This window comes from Heliangelus exortis, chromosome 3 (assembly GCF_036169615.1).
Source record: "Heliangelus exortis chromosome 3, bHelExo1.hap1, whole genome shotgun sequence".
NCBI classification, from domain to species: domain Eukaryota; kingdom Metazoa; phylum Chordata; class Aves; order Apodiformes; family Trochilidae; genus Heliangelus; species Heliangelus exortis.
In genome coordinates this window covers 70,985,296-71,011,504 of record NC_092424.1, presented here as the reverse complement: position 1 = coordinate 71,011,504, position 26,209 = coordinate 70,985,296, and the positions used below count along the sequence as shown (strand labels likewise).

Sequence of the window (26,209 nt, the reverse complement as noted above, 5' to 3'; positions counted from 1 at the left end):
CACTGACTGGTGACCTGTGCTAGAAATTGAAATTACTTTGAATAAAGCTCACAATGTGTCTTCTTTCATGCCATATAAAAAGCAGCCTGCATAGCATTCTATAAAACAACTTCAGTGTTTTTGTTTAAGGTCTCAATCAGAAAAATTCCATTTCTCATCTATGTCACATTCAAAATGTTTTAATTAAGTCTTCGTGCTCATTCTTTACCCTGATGTTATGGGCACAATTAATTGATGCTCTCTTGGCACTTCGTAATGATTCCTTTTGCTGCAGGAATTGGGTCAGACTCTTGGTTGTAAATCTAGCAGTTAAATTTGTTAGCTATTTTGAAGCAGTTGTGTTCTAAATTACTTCTGAAAAGCATGTAAAAAGAAGTCCTATGATTAAGTTTAACACTGGTCTGGAAGCATTTTGAAAAGTACTGTGTTACCTTCCACCCAATATTCCAGCTTGGTTATATTTCTCTTTTTTTGTGTGTTTTTCCTGTTTGTTAATCTTTACCTCCAAAATACTTGCCCCAAGTGTATGTTCAGTTTCTTTCTAACTTGAAGAACGTGACTTGTTTTTTTAACTGTTACACATTTAAATGTGTTCTCCTGAAGAGGTAAGTTTCCAAGGTGTGTGTGCTAGAGAGATGCTGTTGGATAGTTTAAGGCTGCCCTCAAGTGGATAGCTAATACCAGATGAGTAGAGGAAAACAATATCCTCCTGTGGATAAACTGGTGCAAGGGTTTCCTTAGCACACTGAGCTGAAGTTTGAAACAAAGATTGTAAGAAAAGGTACATGCTCCATTTTTCTTAAGCCTCCTGAGATTTCAGTGTCCTTTACCATAACCACAATAGAGTTAATTCTCAATTTTCATAACATGAGGTTAAACATCAGGTTACTTCTTTGCTAGTAATGTGGTTACCATGCTTCCGGATAATGGAATAATGAATCGTGCATGTGTCCTGTTGGATCAATATATACATATTTTTTTTTCTTCTGGTTGTTCACTAGAATTGTGTAGATTACAATATGAAAATTCTGATTTCCTTATAGTAGTGTCAGCTGCTGAAATGTGTCAAAATACTGGGTTCAGAGCATCTTCACCCCTACTACCTCGCTTATGATGGGGTTTTCTTCTTCTCTTCCTTTGCTAAGACATCTTTCTGTAATTCTCTTACTTTCACACCTGGGGATAGATGTGCATTAGGCTGTGAAAAAGCACCAAAAATTAAGGTGAGTGTGCTTCTTCTTGATACAGAACATCTGAAAACAGATCAATAAGGGAAAAGGAGGTAGCAGGAAAGAAGAAAGGTGTCATAAAACCTCTTGCAAAATACCCCAGAGAACTTCACCTTGCTGAAGTTCCAGTATTTGCTGGTTGCAGTCTCCATCCCTAGTAGTTCTTTCCCATGCAGTTCAGGCCTGTCCAGAATGAGATACACCCAAACTGGTGGCTTTGCACATGCAGCAATTTAGCTTATGCTTTGTATGTAAAGAGCATCTAACATATATACTCCTTGAGGACCCACAGTGCCTCCTGAAAAGATGATATTTAAAAGTTGGGTTCTTTCTTTAAGGCAAGAAAATGCTTTATTTTGTTCAGCATGTCGTTTTTAAACAGCAAGACTTTTAAATGTGAAGTGCAGTGTCCTCAATGCAGTTGATATAAATCAGAATATGGTTTTACTCTTTTTGAAGACTTGTTAAAAAAGAAGGTCATTTGCTTTCCAAAGCCAAATGTAATTACTCTGAGGGGCAAATTTCTATTAAATGTGTTGATTCCAAAGTGGGGAAAAAAAGAATTCAGTCTTCTTACTGTTTTTTTTCCTCACAGATGGATAATTTATGAGCAGAGTAATTACAGGGGGCGTCAGATGTTGTTATCACCGAGCGAAATACCGGATTGGTATAAAGTGAGTGGCTACTGTCAGATAGGTTCTCTGAGACCTCTACTGCAGGTGAGTAGGATTTGACACAAGGCTTTCAGGTACTAATTTATATTTTGTAATGGTGTTGGGAGGTTATTATACAGCTGAAGGCAATGTTAGTCTTCAGTGTCACAAGCTTCAGCAATGGCAGTTGTGTAAAAAATTGCTCTCCAGTTTTGCTTTCAATAAGAGCTATTTGATTGTGTGACATGGCTTTGCACTGTACTGTCTAAACTATGTTTTAAGCCTACTTTTAATCAAACTGTAGAAGACAGCATGTAAGGATTGGCTAAATTGTTTTAACAAACAAATGGCTTTAACTCATGGATCTAAATTGTTTTAAGTTTTTATAATTAGCACTTAAACTGGCATAGCACGGTCACTGGCATATTGTGTGTACTATCTGCTTTATACTTGGAACAGCAAGCAAATTGGCCCACAAAATTGGATACTTCAACTAAGACTGACATATTGTTGATTTAGGAGTTTATTTCTAATTTCCTTCCTTCCCTGTTTGTTACTTGGCAGAATAACTTGAAATCTAATGGCAGAACTTACTCTCGTAGTGGCTTTTTCATCTTGTTCTCTAAATAAGGACCATGTGATTTGGCCCATTGCTGCAATCAGAGAATCATAGAATTGGCTGGGTTGGAAGGGACCTCAGAGATCATCAAGTCCAACCCTTGATCCACTACCACTGCAGTTACCAGACCATGGCACTGAGTGCCACATCCAGTCTCTTTTTAAATATCTCCAGGGATGGAGAATCCACCACTTCCCTGGGCAGCCCATTCCAATGCCTGATCACCCTCTCAGTAAAGAAATTCTTTCTAATGTCCAACCATGTCTTATCATGTGAGCTTTACCATTTGAGGTTCTTGCTGACCCATATTCTGTTGAGGAAACTTTTTCTAATTCAGAAGTCACTTGTACCTATAACCAAATGCATTTGCTTGCTGTCATACTTGTCTTTATATAGCCTTAAGCAGAGCAAGGAACGATGCAGTTTGACTGCCCTAGCTGAGAGCCTGTCTGAACAGAAATGCTAATGTGTAAGAAGTCACAGCACAAATGTGCAGTGCAATATTTGCTGCCAGTGAAATAAGCAGCACTGCCCTAGTGCACCCTTTGTGAAAGTGAACAGCATTTGTACAAGAACTTAGCAGGGAGAAGTTAGTGCTTCTCTGAATTAAAAATCCTCAACTGTCTGCTATGTGCTGATAAGAAACCCTAAAACTCTCCATGCAGAATGACAAGTTCTCAGAGCTTGGCTTTTGTCCTAGACATTTGTGGAAATTTGTAATTAAAATCTAAACTAGAAAAATTAAGCTTCCTGAAAGAAGGCAAGAGGTGGGGAATTCAGCACTGTGCAGTAATGGCTGTGAAGTTAACCAGAGCAGGATGTGTTCTGTGCTCAGACTGTGGTTCAAGAGTTGTGTTCTTTTCTGCAGAAACGTGTGTACTTCAGGCTTCGAAACAAGGAAACAGGAAAATTCATGTCAGCTGATGGAAACTTGGACAATCTGAATCTTCTCAGAATACAAGTTGCAGAAGATACAGACTCATGTGATCAAATTTGGGTTTATCAGGATGGATTCATAAGGAGCCGGGTGAGGTTCAAGTTCAATGGAAACTTTCTCCTTTCCTCTCCAATAGTAGGGCTTTCTGAACTCAATACCTACTGTATCACCTTAATTTATTTTATAGGCTTATTCTGTTTCAGCTGTAATACAAACTTCTTATAAGGGTTTATTTGTTTTGATGAGTTTTTTAATTGAACTCTGGCTTTTTTTAGGTGATGTAAACTAGTTGTATGATACCTATTTTGATGTAATTGAAATTTTGATACATTTTAATTATGATTTACTTTCTCCCTGAAGAAAAATATCTTAATCAGTACAAACACCAGAAGGTTAAATCTTGTTTTTCACGGGCTCCTTCCCTTTCCCTTTTCCCTTTCTCCACAGTGAAAATATCATAAAAGTGTCACTTTTTAAAAGGGGACACTTTTTAAAATTTAGGACCTTCCTGACAGTACTTTGAACTATGCTTACTAGGTTGAAAAAAAGGATCAGTGCAATGTAGGTTATATCCTCTTCTGTAATGGATTCAGGCAAGCTTAAAGATAAAATCCTATTCTTTTGTCTTGGAGGTTGCTTTGTTTTTTCTGGTTCTGTCTGTATTTGTTGCATTCATCCCTTTTCCATTCCTCTGTACAAGTTTCCAGATGAAGTTCTACTTTTCTCACAGTCTATAAAGCTAATCATGTGCGAATTGTCATTGCGGTGAGCAGAAGTATGCACAGTTCATAATGTTTAAGCATGAACAGTCTTGGGTAGGGATGCCAGCCAAATAAAATTAAGTTACTTTAATACCATTAAGCAGCATGACTGCAAAGAATCATGTGAACTTTTTCTATAGGATTGTATAACTTCAAAGGAGCCATTTATAACTATGTCATCTATGCTGGAGGGAAGAATCTTACTGTTAATAAGCTAAGGCATTGTTTGGACATGTTTACAGGACACATGCAGTAGTAAAAGGGATTTATGTAGACAGCAGAGTGATGCAAAGTAAGCTAAAAGCTTTAATATCATATACAAAAGGCTGCTCTCTTGACAGAGCCTCTCAAATGTTTCACTAGAAGTGTTCATAGCAAGACAGTGTGGTATTATATGGCTTTGGATGAAAGCTATTTGGTTTTGTCCCCATCTCTCTATCTCACGATGCAGTTTTTCTCTGCAGAGAAAATGCCCAGCTCGTGCTGAATACCAGTCAGGTAGCTTAGTGTGGAATGGCAACACTGGTCCTCAATGATTGAACTCTTACAGAGCATTGCCATCTCTCTGTTGAATGGGACTAAACGTACTTTGCACACAAAAATTTGCACATTTAAATGTGCACACACATTTCGGCACATTTAAAAAAGAAAATTAGCTTGTGTGTGGGTAGCTGTGTGCACGCAGGCAGACACAGAAGTTCTTCATTGGAAGAACTTGTGCCTTTCTTCCTGTAAGCTTAGGTCACCTCATACACTTGAGTCACTGTACTTTGTGGTATGCCTGAGGTTTTCAAGGAAGAGCTGTTTTAGGTAGGTGGGATGAGCAGTAAGTTAATCTGCTTGCTTTGTCAGAAACGGATAGGAAGAGCAGATATGGATTCAAGTCTCCTCACTCTTCATGAGTTTCTTGGAGATGGGTGAAGTAGTGGCCTAGTGGGACTAATGTGTAACTTTTGAGTCTTTCAAGTGCCACCAGAGAACATTTTCAGATACAGATGAGAATTTCAGAACTGTGGAACTAAATCGACTTACTTTAGTTCTAGGTTATGATAGTAAGAAATATTTTTTCAAACCAGCATATTTAGGAATTTAAGGCTCTATCAGCAGTGGCAGATGTGTGTTGGTTTAATCTGCCACTGTTATGTTCACAAGTTATGAAGTAGCTTATGGTGATCTGTTGAAAACCATTGCTTACACAGAATAATTAACTGTAATCTGCTACTAATACAGCTTTACTATTATTTTTAAGTAAGCTTGACTTTTGCCAGTTCTTTTTTTTTAACCATAAAAACATTTGCAGAGTTTTGAAATGAAGTAATGCAGCTGACTAGGAAGAGAATATAGAACAAATAAGAAAATACTGTTGTGATACACTGAAATTCATGCACTTGTACTGTGCAGTTGTGTCCTTTATCTCAGAAGGTTATTGCAGAACTAGAAGCAAAGAGTAAAAAAGGATGTGTGGAGGAGATGAAAGGCTTCTATGCAAGGAAGAGATTGATAGAACTTGTAGTTGCTTATCATTTTTTTTTTTAATAGTAGCAGTTAAGATTTGAAATTGCTTGCCACATACTGGTTATGATACTGAAAGGTGTTAATGTAAAAGGGTTACATTAGATCTCGGTGGGTAGTAACTAATAAATTCATATATGGGACAGAAACCAGCTGAGTATTAAAGGTACCAACTCTGCATGGAAAAGTCTCTGGGCTGGAAGTTGCTGTAGACTTGGGGAGATTACCAGGAAGATATTGCATGGAAGAGCAGAGTGAGTGTAATCTTCCATAGCATCTGCTATTGGCCACTGCTAGAGGCAGGTGCTAATTGTTCCTTTTAATCTGATAGAAAATGGTTGTTGTGATGTTTTTATGTGGTGGAGAGTGTCAGCAGAAACAGGAACAAAAGAAAAACAAGTAGTCTTGAGTTTGGGGCAAAAATACATTCCTTTAGGGAAAGTAGTTCCTAGATTCTCTTCTACCTGCTGACATCTCTTCTATCTCATGAAAAAACAGTGGATAATAATCCACTAAATAGTGGATAAATATCCGTTTTGAATAACTGCTGTTGCCTTTCTGATGGTACAGATGGCAGAAGACTGCTGCTTGACAATTGTTGGGAATCTTATAACTCCTGGCTCTAAACTTGGTCTGTCATTTGAGCGGAATGAAGACAAACAATATTGGCATGTTGGTCCTGATGGCAGGATTTATAGCAAGATGAAACCCAAGCTGGTTTTAGATATCAAAGGTAAGCAAATATATTATCTCATTACATTGTGTCTTAATTACATGGCATTTACAGTGGGATAAGCACTAAAGGTGCCTATAAATTAAGGATGGTGTTATAGTTACTTTAATCTAGAACCAAAAAACACCTGATGATCTAGTCTGACCTTCTGAATTATACAGGCCCTAGGACGTTGTTTCATTTCTTCAACATATAGTAACTCACAGTACTTGCTTATCTTGTATTCCTGGTGTCCATTCACTGTAGATACCCCAGTTAATTTTACATGGCACTGGATGATGTGAATGTAATTTATTTAAAATGCTGAAGCAAGAATACTATAGCTTGTCATTACCTCTAATTTGTATAGAGCAAATATTCTTATATAGTAGTGGTGGATGCAATAGCCAAAAGTTATTAGGAAAGCAAAGGCAGGCTTTGTGATTAGATGCAAAATGTCTTTTAATTTGTTTATTAATGACTATACCTTTATTGTGAACATGGTTTTCTGCCACAATAGCCAAAGGTCTCTGAGCACTGGATCCGTATTTTACAGTCACTTTTGTCACAGCACTTTGATTCATGTGGATATTGTTTCTGAACTTGGTTTTCATAGTTTCATAGGTCTGGAAAAGCAACAAATTGAATGATTAGCAGAATTAGCATAGTCAGATTTTCTTTCATAATTGCTTTTTTTTTCTAAGTTTTTTATAGCTGCTAATATTGTTAGTCACTTAAAATTAATTTTGCATTAAAAAAACACAAACCACCAAACACAACAACAAAAAAGAATCATAGTCAACAGTCAGCACTTTTGAATTCAGAAGGACAAAACAGTCAGAACTATGAGAAAAGGGTTATCTACTGTCTGACCATAATGTAACACTGGCACAAGCAGTCACAAATTCTCTTTACTGCCATAAAAATGATTAGTTATAAACTTATCAAAGACTCCAGCTCAAGGGAGAGTCTTTAGTCACAGTGGCTCTGTGTACCTTTTTCTAAAGTCAGTTCAGAGTTGCACCAAACAGACAGAAATACTGTTACAGTACCTTGTCTTCAGTTAATCAAGTTAGAAGCAATTAGATATTCTGCATTTATAACTGAAGAACTTCACAATGGATAAGTTTGGTGATGTTCAGCATAAATGCACTCTTAGTTTAAAAACCAAAAGTAAATATGTACAGTAAATATGAAAGAATAGGTAAATCTAGCTTTTAATTGAAAAAGTAGGAACATTACCTGTTTCTGCCAATTCTGCTGATCTGTTCTTGACCACAAATTAAACAGCAAGGAATTCTTCAGCAAATGAACGCAGTTGTTGAGCTGTGCAGTTCCCAATGCCACCTTGTGGATACACTGGCATAGCACAAAGCTTTGTGCAGACACAGCTCGATCAAAGTAAATATTCTCTGGTTCCACTGAAAAAAATCTCATCTTTTCCCATTACAACATGTTTACATTGTATCTGACACCGTTAACAAAGCATGGTTTGCACTCCCAGTGGTAACTGGGCTGTGTAGCTGGTCTTATCTTTTTGTAGCTGCTAGTGAAGGTTTTCCCCCTGTGGGAGTATTTGCTCTGGTATTCCCTTCTTTTTCCCCCACTTTCAGAAAAACTTTGTAAATACCTCTGCAGTATATCACTACTGCTTTTTAGTAATTACCTGGTGATGGCAAGAAAGAGAAATCATGTTGGATTTCTCAGATCTTTCTAATTTGGGTCAGGCACCAGAAAGAATTCCCCAAGTTCCTGAAGCAGAGAAATTATGGGGTTTGAGGTGCCATTTCCTTGGTGCTGAGTGCCACTCTTAAATGTGCATGCCCATACAGGACTCCAGTTGTGCAGCATATTTCTGAGATCTCCTAGAATTGGTTTTGTTATGTTCACTTGTTATGTTATATTTCAGCTGCTGGGCTTGCCTTTCCCTCATTTCAGGGAGGGTGAGGCTGTAGGGTGCAGAGGTCCATGGGCCCCAGTGGGATGCACCTGTGAGTGCTGAGAGAAATGGCAGATATTATTAGGATGCTCCCTGTGATCTTTGAAAGGGAAAGAAGAGTGACCCAGGAAACTACAGTCTCACCTCTGTCCCTGTATAGGTGATGGAGCAAATCATTCTGGATGTCATCTCTAAATATGTGGAAGGAAAGAAGGTTATTGGGAGTGGTGAAAATGGATTCACTGGGGATAAATCATGCTTGACCATTCTGACAGCCTTCTGTGATGTTGTCACTGGCTGGTTAGATGAGAGAGCAGCAGATATACTCTACCTTGACTTCAGCAAGGCTTTTGACACTGTCTCCCATAACATCCTCATGAAGAAACTCAAGAAGTGTGCATCAGATGAGGGTGAGGTGGATTGAGAGCTGGCTGAGTGACAGAGCTCAGAGGGTCAGAACCCTCTGAGGTGCAGGCTCAAGCTGGAGACCTGTAGCCAACAGTGCTCCTCAGGGTTCAGTACTAGCTCAAATCTTGTTCAGCATATTCATCAGTGTCCTAGATGAGGGGACAGAGTGTACCTTCAGCAATTTCATTGATGGTACCAAACTGGGAGGAGTGGCTTACATGCTGCCATCTAGCGTGGCCTCAACAGGATGGAGAGTTGGGCAGAGAGGAACCTAGTGAGGTTCAACAAGGGAAAATATAAGGTCCTACACCTGGGTTGAAACAACCCCATGCATCAGTGTAGGTTAAGGGTTGACCTGCTGGAAAGCAGCCCTGAGGGGAAGGATCTTGGAGTCCTGGGAGACAGTAAGTTAACCCTGAGCCCTTAATATGTCCTTGTGGCCTATAAGGCCAGTGGCATCCTGGGATGCATTAGGAAAAGTAGGTCAAGGGAGGTCATCCTACCCCTCTACTCTGCCCTGGTGAGGCCACATCTGGAGTACTATGACCAGATCTGACCTTCCCAGTTCAAGAAAGACAGGGAACTGCTGGAGAAAGTCCCATGGAAGGCAGTGAAGATGAGTGGGGGACTGGAGCATCTCTCTTACGGGGAAAGGTTGAGAGAGCTGGGACTGTTCAGACTGGAGAGAAGACTGCAAGGAGACCTTATCAATGTCTATAAATATTTAAAGGATGGGTGTAAGGAGGAGGGAGTCAGACTCTTCCCTCCCTTGCTTTTGCAGGTGTGTTGTACTATACGAGATGCACGTGCCCTACACCTCAGCAGCATGTACTAAATCTGAGAAAAAAATGTCAGTTCAGACCTCCAGCTTTAACCAAACTTCTTTGCCTCTGAGTTTTCCTAAGTCAGCATATTAATAGTGCTCCTCTATGGGAACACGTTTGGCATTGCATTATGTGACTAAGTTCAGCCCCTCTACGAATGGGTTGTATGTGGCATTCAGGTATGTTCAGCTGCCAGTGGAAACAGCTGGGCATTGGGTGGTACTCTGTGTGTGGCAACTTGTGATGCAGCTGGTCAAAAACCAGGGTGATAATGGCAAAGAGTTAATGAGTACCAGACCTTGTCTCTGGCACGGCCACACTTCGTTGTCTGTTAGCAGCAGGACTTACTGCATGGGGTAAACATCATCTTAGGAGCAAAGTGACAACTGACAGCTGCTGATGGGAAACTGAACAGCCAAGTTTGGCTTTTGGGAAGTGACAGTCTTAAAGGAGCTACACCTGACTGTATTGCAGTATTTCCTTCCTTTCCCAGCCAGGCTGAACAAGCCAAGGTACTGAGTTACTGATGGGGTGGAGAGGAGCAGACAAAGCTCCTTTGTTTCAAAATTCATTGCAAAAGCAGGCAGTGATGAAAATGAGTTTCTTTTCAGTGCCTCGGGGAGAAACTGCCTACACTTACTGGAGCTGCCTGAAACCCAGAGTACATTTGTCTTATTTCAAACATAATCTACACTCTGAATTTTTTTTCTTTACAGGAGGCACACAATATGACCGTGACCACGTTGTTGTCAACACAGTCAATGAAGAAAAGTTAACGCAGTGTTGGGAACCACTCGTTGTGTAAACTCACACAAGCAAAGACAACGTTTGAATTGGCCACAGTTCCAGACACTAGAATTGGCACTGCCATCTCTGAAGGATGCAGGATCAACAATGAGAGTTTTGTCTTTTCTTTGCAATTTTAAAAAGAGCAAGCAACAGAATGATTTCAGCTCTCCTAAGATTATTATTCCTATAAAAGCTTGAGTATCTCTCAAATTTTTTTTTTTTTTTTTTTTTTTTAAATCTCAACTCAATGTGAGGTAGAATGGTAGTGTGCCACAGGCTAGAGTGGAATGAAAGGTGGGAGAGACCCCGTGAGAGTTACAAGTGTGTCAGTGAGTAGTTAATCCAGAATAGTCAATAAGCACAATTTTAAATTAATTATATGAGAGAGAAGGGCTTAAGAAATCATTAAAATTTATAAAGGACAGGAGTGCAGTGTGTATGTGGGCATAGCAACCCAGACCTATGGGATGTAGTATAGAGAAATATTCACTACTGGAAATTAATATATTTGTTTCACTGAAAGAAAGTTATGTTTACTGAAAGTTTAAAAACTGCTAGCACACAGCACATCCAAAGTGGTTTTAACATGGCTTCAAATATAGTTAGTATGCTAATATAGTAAGTCCTAAATTAAGAAAAAAGAAATCTAGATTTTCTCATGTAGAGATGATGTAAATTAGTAGGTTTGTTAGAAAAATAAGGGCTGGAAAAGGATACATCGGAATGTGAAGAACTTGCCCATTTTCTCAGCTGCCTAACTTTTTGAATTATGGGTATTTTACTTCTTTGCCAAGCCAAATTTTTACTAAAGATGACTGCAACAGCACCTGAGCACTGTGGTTACCAAGCTTTTTAGCCAATGCCTGTTGGGCTTGCTGTGGAGAATGCCAGACTCCCTGGTATCTGCTGATGTTGGAGAGCAGTGTCTGTGGCGGGCTCCTCCTTGCTGCTGGGCAGAAGTGTCAAGCAGCTCCAGTAAGGGGCACAGCCAAGCCTGAATACTCTCCCAGTCACAAGGGCTGTGCCTGCTCAAAGTAAACATTACTGGTTTAGTAAAGAGCTTGTGACAAGTAAGACATACTGATAATGACTGCAAAATGTTCTGCTGCTGCTCTGCTCTTAACCTGATTTTATGAATTTTCCTTAATCATGTTGGCAGAAAGGTAAAATACAAAGTCTTGTACTATGCTGCTGTGTTTTGTTCTGGCTTAGACCAGTGTTATTACAAGCTGCTCCTAGGAGCACCCAGGCCTTTGTCTCGCGCAGTATGTCTGTTTAAAATTAACATTTTCATTACTGTTGTATTGCCTCAAAGGATACTGGTGCTTTTACTGTTACCAACCTAGAGGAAGTGCCTTACTAATTCTCCTTTTGTACAGACGTACTGAAGTTTTGTTGCTCTGAAATGTGCTGCTTTTAGTTCTTCACGGAAAATGTGTTGTTACTGGTTCCAAACACAGGTACTTTGATGTGCTCTTGCTATATATAATATAGCATTTTACAAATAAATTTAACTGAGGTAACTTCTCATTGAAATTATTTTTAAAGGTGAAGAGCTGACATTTTACAGTTTCTGCCTTCTGTTTTGTGCCCTTCTCTGTCCAGAATTCCTCTGTGGCAGCTGCCTAACAAGGACTAAATACACAGTGAGGCACAGCTGAAGGCTCTGAGGAATGGCTGCTTCCCTTACACAAGCACACCACATGTTCAGTGTAGCTGTACTGGGGCCCACAGCTCACAGGGCTCCTGCTGCTTCTGTCCCCTGGTGGAAACACTGCATGATACATTTTTCCCATCAGTTCTCCATTAAGTGGTTTACCACTTTCCTTCACCCTTCCTGCATAATTGGCAGGGGAAGTCAGTCCATATCCCATCTCTGGCAAAATGGTAAGTTTAAAAACAGACAGACAGACAGACACATACCCTCAAGCACTTCACCCCCAACAGTGCCAGGAGGCATGGCAGGAACAGGGTCTACTTGACAAAATCATGTCTAGCCTACCTGCATAAACACTGTAGTCAGCTGAATCTCTGCCAGGAGTTGGGCAATTAGAATAATTATCAGTTACACATTGATCCTGTTTCATGCTTCTACACAAATCTGTTATGCCATGGGAGAGCTGCCTTATCAAGATTAAATTATGGGACCTGAGACAGCAATGTGACCACTGAATACAGGAAAAGTTTATGGGTTCTGAGAACGAACAAGACTGAGTAATAATATATATTAATATGGTGAACAGAGCTAGAAAAGATTAAGGCAAAAAGGGCACCACAAGTTTCACATGGCAGTTAGATAAAAGTTTGCCTCACCATTTCAGGACTTAACCAAAACATCTGGAAAATAAAAGCTCCAAGATTAAAAAACTGAACATACTGATTGCTATCCCTCTTATCCAGAGAGTGAGGGGTGTTCTGCAAAAGGCTCACCTACATTCTTAACATGGTTTTCATGCAGAAATAACCTAAAAGTGGCATTAGTATCTCTTGTCCACATATTAACAGTTACGAACAAGACTGAGTAAGTAGGAATCAGAGGCTTTTCTTAAAAGAAAGGACCTTTTTTTAAAATCATGCATCCTGTGTGAGCTTTTACAGAAGAAACAGTTGCTACATACCAGTTCATGTTCAAGTGTAATTTACCAGTAAAGGACTGTGGGCAGAATAACCATTAGAGATAATTTATTTTTTACTAATTACATCAATCACTGTTTTTCCACGTGCATGTCCTCCTTCCAATTTCAGAAAGGCTTTTGGAACTTCAGAAAAAGAGAAGACTTGATCAATAACTGGTTGAATCTACAGAATAAAGAAAAAGTCATGGTATTAGGAATAAAATAAGTCACATTCACACTTCAAAACTTGAGGAAGAAAGCTGAGGGGGGGAGGATTTCTTTCTTGTATTTAGGGGAGAAGTTGCCAAATGATGCAGTCATTAGCTTTAAAGTTTTTTGCAGGGATCCCTCTCCAGGCAGGAGAAAGTTTTCTGCTGTTTTTTGCCCAAGTGTGGAAACATCTCTACTACTCACAGTTCAGTGCCCCCACCTGTTTTTTTTCTCATATTCTATTTTCTATTTTTCTTGTTAAAATGAAGAACTTTCAAAAAGTCAGATGTTTTAAAGATATCTATGAATCTAGTGCCTATCTTCATCAGTACACACCTCAGTACCCTTCAAAGACTTGGCCACAAATGAAGAACAAAAAAAAAAGTCCACATTTGTTGCTGAATCATTTAGATACACTTGGAAACTCAGCCACTGTGTATTCCAACAGGCAGACATCATTAAACCCAGCTTGCATCGACAGCTATTCTTGCATTAATCTTGTAGAGTAGCCCTCTGTAATTGTTTTAGACTAATTTCTAATAATGAAGGTTAAACTACCCTATTCACTGTCCCTATTACTAACTAAGGAGCCCAAAAACCCCTGCAAGCATTTTCTTTATACATCATAGCATACTGACAGAGGCAGAAGAAATCCCAGCTGCTTCTGAAAAATACTTTTCACTGCTGGTCCAAGGGAAGAGACCCTTTTCTAGCAGCAAGTTCTGAGTCAGCCTTCCAAAGCCCTAAATAAGATCTGTGTACAAAAGCACCTCTCCCACCTCCTCCCAAACATCCTACCTCCCCTGACGTTGGTCTCTTATCTTGGATCCCCTAACACCAGCCCAATGCATGTTCTTGCATTGATGAACTGATCCTAATCCCCTCATCTTAGGAAAACATCAACAGCAGAGGAGTCTGCTGTGAAGACTTGAAGGAACAAAGATAAAAGTCCCCATATTTACTGTGCTAGAAAAAAAGATCCTTGTTACTTGTGTCAGTGAAAAAGTATCTTGAGGCTTTTTCCTCATGGTCACTATCTTGTTACATGAACAAGATGTATGAACACTATCTCGTTAAATAGTCCAGAGCTAGTAACTGCCCTCTCCTGGTAGGACATGTATCTTGCTGAATAGAAAAGGAACACGCCAGTAGTAAGGACACAATTTGCCAGCATTGGTACAGTGCTGTCTTTCAGAAGGCTTGCTTACTTGTACCAGGAGGCAAAGGGTATGTACTGGGACATGCTGATTAGAAGGTGAATCTGCAGCACTACCAAGGAAATTTTTTCACATACACGTATTTTCCAAACAGCAGCACTGACCACCCAGAACCCTCCCCATCAGCACAACAAATGCAGTCTGGTAGCTGTCCATTTTTGTGTAGGTTCTTTTTTCAACTCCCCTAATTTTCTGTTTATTTATAGACCGTGCCTTGCCTAGAAGTCTAGTTATTGCACTAAAATAACTGCTGGGTTTGCTGATATTATAAACAGTCATTCAAGACATCAATAGTCTAACTATTACACTGCAGTATCTCCTAATCTTACCCCTTTTTCCTTTTCATTTTGTCAAGGCAAATTTAGCAGTTTACATGGCAGAAAAGTAGGAGTGAGTGAACCCCCTGCAAAGAAAAAGTTAAAATTAGCAGCCAAACCTCTATAAGCATGACTGCATAAATATATTCACTCAGTGCCTTAAACTTGCCATGATGCTGAAAACAAGGTTGGGTAATTTCATCCCCTTGTTCTGCCAGGACAAACTCTGTAAACAAACCTCTATCAAAGTGCTTAGTAACACACAGCAGAGGAGCCACAAAGATCCCGTGTAACAGTGTCTGCTGCTCAGCTGAGAAGAAATAGGGGGCAGGAATCACCAAGGCAAAATCACCTTTGGTCAGCATCCAGCACAGAATGGAAATGGCATCTCAGGCACCAGCAAAGTCAGAACATATACCCAGGGCAGCAAAAACACTGAATGAAACAATGGCTTTGGGTAAAACAGCACCCGAGTAAACTGCAGCTGCTGTGACTATCAGCAGGAGGAAGGTGCTGCTGATCAGTAGTGGCTGTTTCTAGAAGACCAACTCTTGTTTTCACAGCAGAAGCTTGGGGAGAAAAAAACAACACGGTAACCTTGTTGAGCCAAGCACAAGTGCAGTACTTGTACAAGTACTTACTGTTAACAGCAGTTACATACAAAGCTCTGCCTCAGTTAAAAAAAAGAAAAACAAAAACAGAACCTCAGGCTGGTGGAGCATGCACACAGATGACCCTGGCAGGGCAAGAGGCTAGAAGGGGTGGGAAAGGTATTTGGGGAAGAAAGCAGCACAGCAGTATGAGGGATGTGCAGCACAAGGGAACCAGGGAAAGGCAGAAGTTAATTTCAGACGTGTGCAGCAACTGAGAAAAAAATGAATGCGGTGCTTTGAGTTCTGCTGCTTACAGTCATTTATTGTGGGGTGCAGCTTATAACCCTGACAGAACGAGGTATATTGCATCCTCAGACTATTAGGGAAAGTTCAAAGCATTGCATTTGAAAAGTGGTGACACAGGGATTCAGAGGAACCCTGAATTCAGCCTCACAGTTCAAAACACTGTGTGTGCTGCAGCCACCAGACTCAAAGCCCATCTGCTACATTGATGTAACCTCTAACACCATTTAAATGCTGGCTTTAGGCAGTGCTATAGAGAGACATGAATACTAAATTGATGATCCTGACAATCTAGAGCATTAATTTTATCTGGCTGGCTGGTCAGTCCCATTGTTTGAATAACCCTGAAAGGGCTGACCATGTTGCAGCACAGTGATTCACTCAGCCTGTACCATAATCCACTGACTAAGATAAAAATTCTTCCTGTGAACAGACAAACAAGCAGGGGAGCGTCTACTGTTTGTTGAATGTGTGATAATAAACGGAGATTAACTGGATAATAAAAACACTGCCTATTTACAGCCACACATCAGTTCCTTGCCAGAGGACACCTATTTGTTCAGGGAAAGGGATTAAACTAAAGTCTGGGACAGAAAGGATTACACACACCCGCATTGAAATGTTTATCTGCAAACAGATTGGGCCTGAAAGGTATTTTCTTCCTCTTCATTCTCACTGATGCAGGACACGCTATAGAAATGAATCTCAGGTCTCTTGAACTCATGTGTTTGGAAAAATAAAGAGCAATTGCTGATGCTGATGAAGGGTATCCTACACAGGGCACAGAAGTGGCATCCCAGCCAAGCCAGTGAACAGGTACTGGCAGGAGTTGACTGCTTAGCAAGAACACACTCCTGCTAATTGCCAAATTCAAGCCAACCCTTGGGGTTCCTAATTTCTGTGGCAGTAAGGACACAGTCTGAATTTACCTGGAAGGGACAATGAAGATGGCCCTGAGCCCCCCCTTAGCAACAAGCTGCTGCAATGCGTGTTGGAGCTGCTTCCTGCCGCTGGAGGGAGAGCCAGAGCCTTGAAATCCTCAGGAGAGGGACCAAGAGAACGAACCTCAGAGGCCCGCAGAGCAAGGACAGTTCAAAGCAGGAGAGAAAGAACATCCCCTCACTCCAAAAGGCAATGTCAACATCTTGGCTCTCTCCTCGCTTTGTAAAGGGTGGCTGTGGGCTGTGTCAGGGCAGCCGTGCTGTGCAGAGTGCTCCCTCCCAGCACACACACACACACACACACACACACACACACACACACACACACACACACACACACACCACTGGCACCACAGTAAGCAGCCACCAGTCTGCCCGTGGCTTCTGTATGCCCTTCAGGAAAGGTTCTTGCATGTGCACAGAATGGGAGTTGTGATATGCTCCAGCAGATCTACAGGTCCTCTTGGAGGACTTGCTGCAGTGGAAAAGACCTACTGGCTGCTTTGAGTTAGGAGACAAAAGCTGTCTTCCTCCAGAAATTTCCACCATGCTCACATACCCATGAGTGCAAATGCAGAGCTTGATATTCTCCTTTGGCCTGCAGTGAGTCTCCCTCCTATGTCAACAAGAGACTTGAAGATAAGTCATTACAAAAACCAGTCCCTGTCCTGTAACTAAACATTTAGTTACTTTACTGTTATCTCATGGAAAAAAAGTCTGTTTTAAGGACACTGCTTTTTGTGTTGTTCCTTCCCTTCAGCTGAGCATCTTTACTGTATGCAAATTCCACTTGGGGATTTGTGTACAATCTCAATCCACCCATTACTTCATCCTTCCTTCATCTTAAAATGCCTAAAATGCAGTGATGTATGCAGCACTTCCTATTTTTGTCATCATTAGGTTCAAGGGTCAACCGTCACTGAAGACAAAAATTGAAGTTGTTACTGTCTGAACAGCTGACTCTGGTCACATGTTGTAAAAGTAGCTGCACAACTTTACAGTACTGTATTTTTTATTAATTCATAGTTCAGAGAATATACACTTTCATCCAAGAGTATGTTTAAGGACATGAAGCATGTGAAATTTCTGTTCCAAATGCCTAGCAGAAGTAAAAATGGTCCAACATGCCAACATTCCTGTCTCATACACCCATAAGAATGGTGGTGCAGTAATTAAGACACAGGAGTGGAAGGTATGGGTCTTGGGGTCTGCTCCCCCAGTCATCTTATAAACAACTGTATTACCAGGTTCTGTTTGGTTTTCAAGCTAAGGTACCTTGTATGAGTTATTTATACACAGCAGCCAATAGAAACTCATGAGTATCATCTACAAGTATTAAAATCCTAGAAGATAAATCCCAGTGAAGCAGGCTGTCAGGGTGTGCCTGGGAGTGCAGGAGAGGCTTAGAATATCTCAGGTTCATTAATTGGCCCTGGAAGGACTTTTACAGAATGCAATGAAGAGGAATAAGAAATTGGAGCAAGCCCAGAACTGCACTGAGTTCCTGCCTAGCCCTAGCTTAAATCAGTAGAAATTAAGAAGATCCTGGGTTTAGCTGCCTCCTGAACCATGCTGAAAACCAACTAAATAAATGAAAGATCACCTGTCTCCTGGAATCCCCCTAGCAGTCACGTTGATGGCAGTTGTCTTGGTATTTCTAAAAAAAAAGTGCAAGTTTTGCAGCTTAGCATGGAAAAAGATGATCATGGGAACTAGTGTGAGTGGCTAAGGAGAGTAGAGAGAGGGACTGATCATCAGTCAATTCAGACATTTAAGAACAGAATTACTACCCCAGTAGTTCTTTTTCAGACTGTGAGAGTCAAGAAGGCACCTCCCAAGAGCACGTCACCTTGGGGGCTTTAGGACTGGAATTACTGCAGAGAAGGCCACATCTAGAGATGCCAGATTTAGAGAATGTTCAAGAACTCCATACAAATCTGCAACCATTTTGCAACAAGGGCCAGGGAAAAAGTTACTTGCAGAACAGTAACAAGAACTGAGAGCAAATCAATACACACAGGGGTTAGGATACAGAGTCAAGAAGGTTTGATAACCTGCTTCTGATAAGCAGAAGGAATGTAAGCCATCTTAACTCATGGCCATCCAAACAATTCAAAAGCCAAGTAATGTCCAAGTGGATGACATTTGTGTTATTTACTTCCTCAATGCAGTCTTCCTCAAAGACTAGCAATAGAAAAGAATTGAATTCCACATTTTAACAGGGCATGTCACAGCAAGTAACCCAAGGTGGATAAAGGGCATTAGCCCTCTGCACAAGATAGAGGAATTATGATAGCAAAAGGTTATGTGATTTGTACAGCACTGCACAGGGAAGACAGCAGCAGTGCCTAAGAGCATCCTCTCCTCCAAACCACAACAGCAGGTGCTGAGTCCAAAGCACCTCCTGTCTTCAGCAAAATGTATAGCCAACACTGCACACAAATTACCTTAATATAGGCATACAATTGTTTTTCCTTATGTGTGCCTGTGCAAGTAACATTGAAAAGGATCTATTCACTTCATGATCAGAGTCTCTTGTACTTCAGCCTTCCTTCTGCAAAACCAAGTTGCACCCATCAGCCCACCTGATGCAACTCTGCTCTGAAGAGACTGCAAACTCTGAAATACTGCAAACACCTCCATTGCATTTAAATGGCACAGAATTGAAATTTAAATTTCAAATATCCGGAGGGATGCACATTAACTGACATCCTATCATGGTCCAGCAGGAACATACAACATCCTTAGTGCTCCCTCTTAGGATGCTATGAAGTCTTTTCAGCCTGCCTTCCTCCATCAGGCTTCATAAAAGGCAAAATAAATGCTCAGCTGTAAGTCAGACAGACTTATGTAGTTATAGGAGTTTGGTATATTTTTACCAAGGAATAAATGGGATATCCTTAGAAAGGAGCAAAAAGTTAAATCAAGCAGCAAAAATTAAGACCACCAATGTTAAATCCACAACACTGACCACAAATACATCTAATTCCTAACAAGCCTTTCAGTGACAATGCTGGCAGCAGAGTCCAGTGACAATGCTTCAGCAAACAGTGTGCCAGCAAATCTGTGTCCTGAACTACAGGCTCTATTGATTTCAGTTCTTTAGATAAAAACCTTATAATTCACCAGGAACATTCCACCACAGAAAGAGATCCCCAGCTTCTGTCACATGCTTCATCAACTCATTTGGAGGAGCCCATGTGAAGACAGTCCTTTCTGGCTCATAATTAATCCACTCGTAATCACTCCTCAACAGGGGCTTCCCAGCAGTTCAGAAAGTTGCTAGGATCTCTAAAATCTGTCAGAGAAATACATGATCTACTCTGTGCACACTATGGTCTCAGCAGCCTCCCAGCCCCTCAGTCTCTTTGCAGGATGTCCAGCTGCAAGGCAGAGAAAACAACTCAAACTGAAAATGGTTTTACAGCCTCCAGAACTGAGCTGATGTGCAGGTAAATTACAAAAGGAAAATTTATTCTCCTCCCTTGCATTACCAGCTCATCAAATCAGCTCCTTTTTTTCACCATTAAAATAGGATGTTCAAAGGATTCTTTCCCATAGCTGACATTTTGCAAATCTTTATTACTTGCTGCAGAAATCATCTATCTGAAAACCAAGTATCTTTAAACAAAATTCCCTTTCTATTTGTTCTATATCCACCGAACGATTGAGAATTCTTTTGCTTTTGCAAGGGAAGATGACAAATTAATCAGAACTAAAAATCTGTGTTCATACAAAATGACTAAGAGAGAAAAAAACTGACAAATCAGTATGACCTGTAGCTGCTTCAGGGTTATGCTCTTCAAAGTTTCACCTACTGCAACATCATCTGTTTATCAGCTCTTTTTGATTTATTTAAGCCCCCTCTCATGATTTACACTTTCCTGAATAAAATTCTCATTCTCAGACTCCAACTGCTCTCCTATTCACCTTCATACAATCTTGAAATCAAGATATCTATAACAGATGATTCACTGAAATTTCAAAATAACTCATCTGTATTATACAAAAGTGTATTCACTCAAAACAAAGTTCAACCACGTGAGCCCACTTTGCTGGCTTCCCTGAGTCTTCATGCTACACTTCAATTGCTTTGTGGGGTGGGGGGGTTTTTTGTTGGTTTGGTTTGGTTTTTAATTCTCATTTATTCTCTCCAACTCAAACATTTCTTTTCACTTAGTTGTAGGAAATTTTGGTGCACTTTCTCCAGTAATTTCCCCCTGCCATTTTTCCAAACACCTGCTCTTCTGAATGGATGACCTGTTCATTCAAGAGAACTCTTGAGTCTAGACAATAAAGATCACAGTCTAATTAACATCTGTTCACATGAAACACACCGGGGTCTTACAAAATGCTGGTGACAGCACAGGTTTTTACATCACCTTACAAAATAGAGTAAAATATGGCTAGAATAATGACTATGCTGATAAACAGTCTGACATAATGACCTAGCTATGCACAGACAATAAAAAGCCAAGCCAACATCCTTGTCCTCATCATCATCTGACAAGAAAAAGTACATCAGGACATTCATATATGTCTGACGTACTTTTTAAATGGCTCTACAATTCACCTGTCCAGATTATGAGGCTGAGAACACTGATTAAGCTCTATCTCTATTGCATAAACAAGTGTTTCCCAAGAGGCTTTCATGAGCATATTCTGCATTTGTTTTGCATACAAGGTAGGAGCAGAACACTAAACAAGCTGTGAGTGGCTAAGAATCAGGACAAATAGTAAAGAACAAAGGCATTTCTGTTTCTTAGACAATTATAATTTAGTAGTGTGATAGGATGCAATCACAAGATGAGGAATACCACCTAGGGTTTCCTTCTTGACCAAAGGATAATGTCTACAGTACTGGACATAATGCAAAGCAGAGTGATGCAAAGGCATAGCCAGGAACACACTTCCCCACAGCTTATTTGCTGCTGCAGCCTCTGTCTACGAGTAGGTAACTTCTTAGGAAACACAGACTTTCCACTGCCTGTGTCAGCAGCACACTGGTTGTGACAGAGGAATGGAAGTGGCTGAATTTAGATTTTTATTCTGATCTGCAGCACTGAGGTGGCAAATAGTAGCAAGCACAAGAGCGATTTATTTATCCATCTCCAAAACCTGGAACGTAATGCGTAGCAAAAAAAGGAGATGAACACTCCAACTTTGAGAGGTCTAAATTTTACTAATATGCACAAATTCTGAGCACAAGATGGCTGAACACCCACAGCAGACTCCTCTTCCTCTTAAGCTTAAGTACTACATAGAGAGATTAACAGCAGCTGTCTACATTCTCTACTTTGGGAATTCTGGCAACATGAAGTTATCCAGAAGAGGACACTGCTAGCACTACAGCACCTCACAGTCCAGTATGCAGGCAATTAACTGCTTGCTCTTGCACACATTTTGTAACAAGTTCATTAACATGAAAAGATCAGAAAGGCAGTAATCTACCTGTTTTTCTTTCCCCCCCAAGCCCATAAAGAGTTTCCCCAAGAGCTTATGAACACTCACAATACCCCAAATCACTGTGCTGAATTGGCACAAACATACTCTGAAGCACTGAAACAATGAGACACAAGATTCTTGTCATCACTCTGCCCATGCAGGTTTCTGTGACCTGAATGTTTTAGTTTTGGGCAGGACCCGATCATCCAGGCTAAGCAATTTTGCATATATAGATACACAGTCATGTTCATTCTGACCAAATGAACCAGATGAGACCTCTTAAAATATAGGATTTTCAATACCAGAATTCCTGCTCAATGATTCTCACTGGTAAAAATAAATCATCACTGGACAGTCTTTCCTCATAACTTAATAAGCTTTGTGTTTTTAAAAGCAGGTAGGGCAGAGAAGGAGAAGGCAGAATAGTCTCGAGGATTCCTAAATTCCATGCAAAAGGCAGAAGTTAGAAACTGGAGCAAGTAACTTCTTAGTTTTTCTCATGACCCTCATTTACCATTTTATTCTTTAATTGTGAACTACACCATTTTTGAGTCCAAGCAGCACCTCTTTCAGCACAAATACCAAAATAACCTTTACTGACATACCTTTCCAGAATCGACTAGTTCTGCTATTTCATCCAAACTTGGGCCACTTGGCATAAAAAATGCCCACCGATAATGGACTCCTTTTAAGAGATGCTGCAAGAAAGATCACAAATATATTAAAAAAAATCACAAGAGGAATCTCAAATAGGAACTAAAATTAATGACAGAAGCACTAGAGAAGTAATTTAAGGAAAAGACATGGAATTATATGCTAGTGTCTGAAAAAAATGTCACCTAAGCATGTGGATTAAATGTACAGACAGGGATGTTGTACTCCCACAATAGGATCAGAGTGAATTTTGTGTCCAGTTGCACAAGTCAGCTAGCTGAAAAACACAACCACCTTGTCTCAGCAGCTAGAAACAGCATTATTTATTATGTAAGAGAGTGCTGTATGTTTATACACATTCACAAAGGGGGCGAAATAAACCCAGCAATGTGACATTTAGAACCTTCCATCTCCGTGTCTGTGATTAAATTTTCCACCATCACATCTGCCAGAGCCATCACCATCCATTGACAGATGGCAGCTCACATAAAAAGCATTTTGAGAGGATCTCACAAGCACAAGTCAAGAGCACCTCCTCTGAGTAAGGCATTACTGAAGTAAGAGCCATCAGTCACCAAAGAGATGATTTTTAATACGTGGCATACAATGCTCCTCATTATGGAAACATCCACTGAAAAATGTTACATTATTTCTTCCCAGACTTCTAATTTTGGTTTTGAGCTTTCCTTTGAAAGTATTGGTGCAGGACTTAAAATCTCATTCAACCATGCCATCAGAGGAATACCATAGCAACTGCCTGAAAACCATTCATCTGGGGAGCAAGTACACATATTGAGAGAAAAAAGAGGGAAGTTCTAAAAAGCCTCACTGATCTGGCCCCTGGCAGAATGCTTTAAGATCCACTTATAAAAACCAGAAAAATCAGTATCACCATCCAGACACATGAATATGAAAGAGATGAAAAGCTTTCTAGCCACCCTCAACCACTATTATTATGTTCTAGTGCTGGAAAAGGATGAAGAGAATCAGTCATGGAACAACATTTTGAGAGAAAGCCCGACCAGCCTAAAGCAAGTAGCAAAATTCCCCTCCCTTCAATGAGGCAGGGATTTGCTCTGTTTACTATGAAACATTAGCTGTCAGCAGGACTCACTAGGGAGGCCGTACAGAAAAGGCTACAATGAAAAGCACAATAAGGAATCAGAACTTCAAAGCACCCCAAACTACCACAATTACCAATCAGCACCACTGTTTTTCAATGCAAGGCAGGCAGAAAGAACTAAAATGCATATGAAGTGTACTTAATGAGGAAAATACAACAGATGCCTCCAGATGAGCCACACAACTAGCATCCGAGCCATGAAGGAAGCAACTAGAATAATACATAATATTAAATATACAAAATTTTGTTAAATACCTTAACAGTTTTGGAGCCAACAGTAACTCCTGTTTGTAACATGCCATCAGCCACTCCAAGTTTATCCATGTTGATCAGGAAGGGTGTCACTAAGGTAACATATGTTGCTCCCGACCATTTCTTCAGGAGATCTAGAGCCCACTTCTCAGTGGATCCACCAACATTATCTAGGATGAAATCAAATCTGCAGACATGTAAAGACCAGGCTTAAAATCACAACATGGGAAAAATAATTTAATCACAATTAAGCTAATTATATCAGAAATTGATTCAAGTTTACACGTCTCTCAAATGCAATAATCTGCCTGCAAGATAATGGCAAAAGAGTCTCAAGACTTCAGCCAAATCCCAGCTTTACTGTTCAATGGGGCTTAAAATTACAGCTTACTGATGATTCATTGCACAACAGCCATGGGCTATTAATATACATAACTTAAACTGCATTTAAACTCCAAAAAGCAAACTCTTAGATGCACAACTACGTTCTCCACTTGCTTAAAGCCTTCTAGAGCTCTGTCTCTTCAGCTCTACCACTGAGAGTACTGGAACAGCCTTGAGTCTGGTCCCAGGACAGAACAATATGGTATGTGCATGTAAATACTAGTTTGGACTCACACCCTGACTAGGAACATCTCCTGTACATGCTGTACTCAGGTGTAAGTCAGTTCAAGTGGCCAAAGTTACATAAACATGTTACTAACCCTTATCTCCTCACATCTTTTCTGTGACCCAATTCTCAGCTTCACTTACAGAAGTCCTTTCTGACCTCCTTATTTGTTTTGGGGCCATCTTGCCTCTACTTCCAGCTCTTTTCTTTGCATCCACCTATTCAACATAGAACTTAACAATGCAAGGGGTCTAAAACCTTCCCCCCAAGGGATGGGTACATGCAGTCTCTTACAAGAAGCCACAGTTTCAGTGCTCTTTCTCATTATTCTTCTCATATATGTTTCTCATGTGAGCCTGTAAAGGCTGGATAGTGCAGCAGGGAGCTATGCACCTATCCTGTTAGATGCACAGCTCATTCTTATTTCCATCTGTAAATTTCCAGCAATCTCCAGATCACAACAGATATGTATATACACACAAATCTAATCTAAATAACCTACAAATAAGAGGGAAAATATTAAACAGAAAAGTTCACATCCCTGGGAAGACAGTTTTCCTGCCTATCTTCCAAGGATGTGATTTCATGTTAAATGTAACAGCTGCCAGAAAGAGAAACTGAAATAATGACAAATAATGCTCCAGGTAAAACTATCCCACTGTAGCATCCAAAGAGTCAGTACAGCTGAAAAGGGAAGTAGGAACAGTCCTCTCAATATACCTGACTGATCAGTTTAGCTGTTTCATAAAACTGCAGCCCAGGGCATTGCTGTTGGTATCTCCTAAAAAAAAAAAATGGTCACTTACTAGAATAGGTGCTTAGCATTTCATATGCTGAATTGCACAAAGGTAAATTTAGCACTGCTTGCAAACTGCTAAGTTAGTTGCTGCATGTCCTGCCCATACAGACAGTGCCAGTACCCTCACAGTTGACTGCAGGCCTGCTGAAAAATCACACCATAGTTAAAGGGCACAGTTGAAGTGCCTTCTTAGCACAGTAAGATTCTTCCATAGATTGAACAGCTTCTGTTTCCCCTCTCAGAAAGTTAACTCAATCTAGCTAAAAAGAGCAGTGTAAATATCATATTCAAATACAAGTCACAGTAGACTAAGTTGAAACAGATGGAAAGATTACAAAAGCAAAAAATAGTTCAGTTCTAGAGAAAACCCCCAAGCTAGTTGAAACATAACTGCTGCGACAAGATAAGTGTGATTGTTATCAGAGGCAGCCCTACCAAGTGCTGCAGAAAAGAAATTTACTCCCAGTTGAGTTGCACAGTGGCTAAAGACCTTCAGGCAAAGACCTATGCTTCATGACATAGCTCTTCCCTCTGGAAGATCAATTTTATTATTTGCTAACCTCACACAAAATTCCTGACACTTAGTTTAATTTATTCATGCTTTGTGAATGTTCCAAGATCCTTGGATGGAAGCTGACAAAACTGTTCAAATCACAGTCATTGAAGAGAAGCATGTGAAAGTGAGCTTGCCTGCACATGCCCAATTAATTGGCTTAGTGGCACAATGAAATCTGTGCTTGGGATATT

At 40.2% G+C, this 26,209-nt stretch overlaps 2 protein-coding genes across 3 annotated transcripts in view; one reads left to right on the top strand and one right to left on the bottom strand.

The window, feature by feature from the left end:
* Positions 1-10,597, top strand: part of CRYBG1 (crystallin beta-gamma domain containing 1) — a 97,995-nt gene extending 87,398 nt beyond the window's left edge. For both annotated transcript variants that reach the window (XM_071741242.1, XM_071741243.1), the window contains 4 exons: positions 1,825-1,948; positions 3,370-3,528; positions 6,282-6,444; positions 10,311-10,597. In XM_071741242.1, coding sequence (XP_071597343.1) covers positions 1,825-1,948; positions 3,370-3,528; positions 6,282-6,444; positions 10,311-10,399 — 535 coding nt within the window. In that variant the 3' untranslated portion in view covers positions 10,400-10,597. The remainder of the gene's footprint in view (positions 1-1,824; positions 1,949-3,369; positions 3,529-6,281; positions 6,445-10,310) is intronic.
* Positions 10,598-13,048: 2,451 nt separating this feature from the next.
* RTN4IP1 (reticulon 4 interacting protein 1) overlaps positions 13,049-26,209 on the bottom strand; it is a 23,268-nt gene continuing 10,107 nt past the window's right edge. The window contains exons 7-9 of the mRNA XM_071741245.1: positions 24,057-24,240; positions 22,630-22,722; positions 13,049-13,182 (exon numbers count right to left, since the gene is read on the bottom strand). Of these exons, the coding sequence (XP_071597346.1) occupies positions 13,066-13,182; positions 22,630-22,722; positions 24,057-24,240 (394 nt within the window). The 3' untranslated portion in view covers positions 13,049-13,065. The remainder of the gene's footprint in view (positions 13,183-22,629; positions 22,723-24,056; positions 24,241-26,209) is intronic.